Source organism: Triticum dicoccoides, chromosome 1B (genome assembly GCF_002162155.2).
Source record: "Triticum dicoccoides isolate Atlit2015 ecotype Zavitan chromosome 1B, WEW_v2.0, whole genome shotgun sequence".
Taxonomy (NCBI): Eukaryota; Viridiplantae; Streptophyta; class Magnoliopsida; order Poales; family Poaceae; genus Triticum; species Triticum dicoccoides.
Window position 1 is genome coordinate 152,503,772 of NC_041381.1, and position 1,566 is coordinate 152,505,337.

Consider the following 1,566-nt stretch of genomic DNA (forward strand, 5'->3'; position numbering starts at 1 on the left):
TCCCGGAGCGCCTTGGCGTCGAGGACAATGCCCTCGTTGTCGAAGAGCACGAGACGGAGAGCGTCACCACGTAGGAGGAGCTCGCCGTCGCGAAGGCGGACGGTGCGGGCGGTCGTCAGATCCGCCGCGTAGCGAACGTGCCAGCGAGCGTCCATCTCTCAAACCAAAGAGGCCCTTAGACACAACCGTTGGCAACAAAATCTAGAACATGGGGCGGCAATTTGCCGTATGAAGAACCGACAATCCCAGGCCACAATCAAATACTTTTCATAGATGGACCTGCAGAAGTTGAGGACTAATATTACTCGACATCATTTCATCCAATCAAACCCTTGGCATCTAATTTTGCCACATATGTATTCTTTTCATCAAATCAACGTGCACGGCTAACACTTTTTTTAACACTGCACAACTAATTTTCGCAAAAAATAAAAAAACACTGCACAACTAATACTTAGGAGGACAAAAATGAACGATGTGTGTGTTTTATGCGTGGCGAAATACTGAAGTACTCAACTATGTGCGCTCAATTTGTACATCCGAGGTGAGCCCCTGCATCAGACGTCGGGAAAATCGGCGACAGCATCAAAGGGCAGCGCAGCGCCTTCAAGATATGCCGACCGTCTTCCCCAGCAGCCACATAACGAGAGAGAACTCGATCATGAAGAGCGCGTGCAGCCATGTCCGGTCGACCACGAAGCCGTACACCGTGATGCCCGCCCGGTTGTTCTCCAGGTAGTTCACTGAAAAAGAAAACACCGGCCGCCATTAGCAACCAACAAAAAGCTAAGCCAGTCGATCTGGGTTCCTGCGTGTGGGCTTGCGCTTACCCAGTGCCTGCCTCTTCTGGAAGCACATGTTGTTGACCTGGAAGGGCACAAGCTTGGATTCGTCGATGGAGTCCTCGCTCCTGGTGTCGTCGTCGTCGTCGTCCCCGTAGCCGTCGGACTCCTCGCCGGGGGCCACCCGGTAGGCGTTGGCCGGCGCCAGGTAGCCGGTGGCGGTGGGCAGGGCGGGGTCGGGGTCCTCCAGGTCATTGTCGAAGGCGTGGATGGTGGCGTCCGCGTGCCACGCCGCCGCGACGCTCGTGATTGCCTGCGTCTTGTGCGTGATCTTGGCCGCGCTGTGCAGACAGACCAGCAGCCCCGCCACCAGGCTCACTGAGCAGAGCTGCATGCACACAACAATGGTGATCTTGGTCAGTGCTCTGCTGGCATCGTGGCCAATGCATGGATTTGCTGTTGGGTTAAGGGATGACACTCCACAAATATATCCAACAAATGAAACTCGACCGATGCTAATCAAATCAGACTATAATTAGACAGATTCTAATTATCCCCATTTTTTATGCGATATATATATGCGATATATATATATATATATATATATATATATATATATATATATATATATATATATATATATATAGGGTGGGTCTATTATGATAACACCCCTTAAGACCTTATTATGCACACCGCTTTCTTATTCTGCTAACACCCCTACGTCCACGTTCAGAAAAAACAAAAGCTCACCCCCACCCACCCCGCCCAACACATCCACTCTTCC

General features: G+C 51.0%; 1 protein-coding gene across 1 annotated transcript in view; it reads right to left on the reverse strand.

Annotated features, from left to right (window-relative positions):
- Nucleotides 1–261: 261 nt before the first annotated feature.
- LOC119324564 overlaps nt 262–1,566 on the reverse strand; it is a 7,783-nt gene continuing 6,478 nt past the window's right edge. The window contains exons 2-3 of the mRNA XM_037598349.1: nt 831–1,170; nt 262–743 (exon numbers count right to left, since the gene is read on the reverse strand). Coding sequence (XP_037454246.1) covers nt 607–743; nt 831–1,170 — 477 coding nt within the window. The 3' untranslated portion in view covers nt 262–606. The remainder of the gene's footprint in view (nt 744–830; nt 1,171–1,566) is intronic.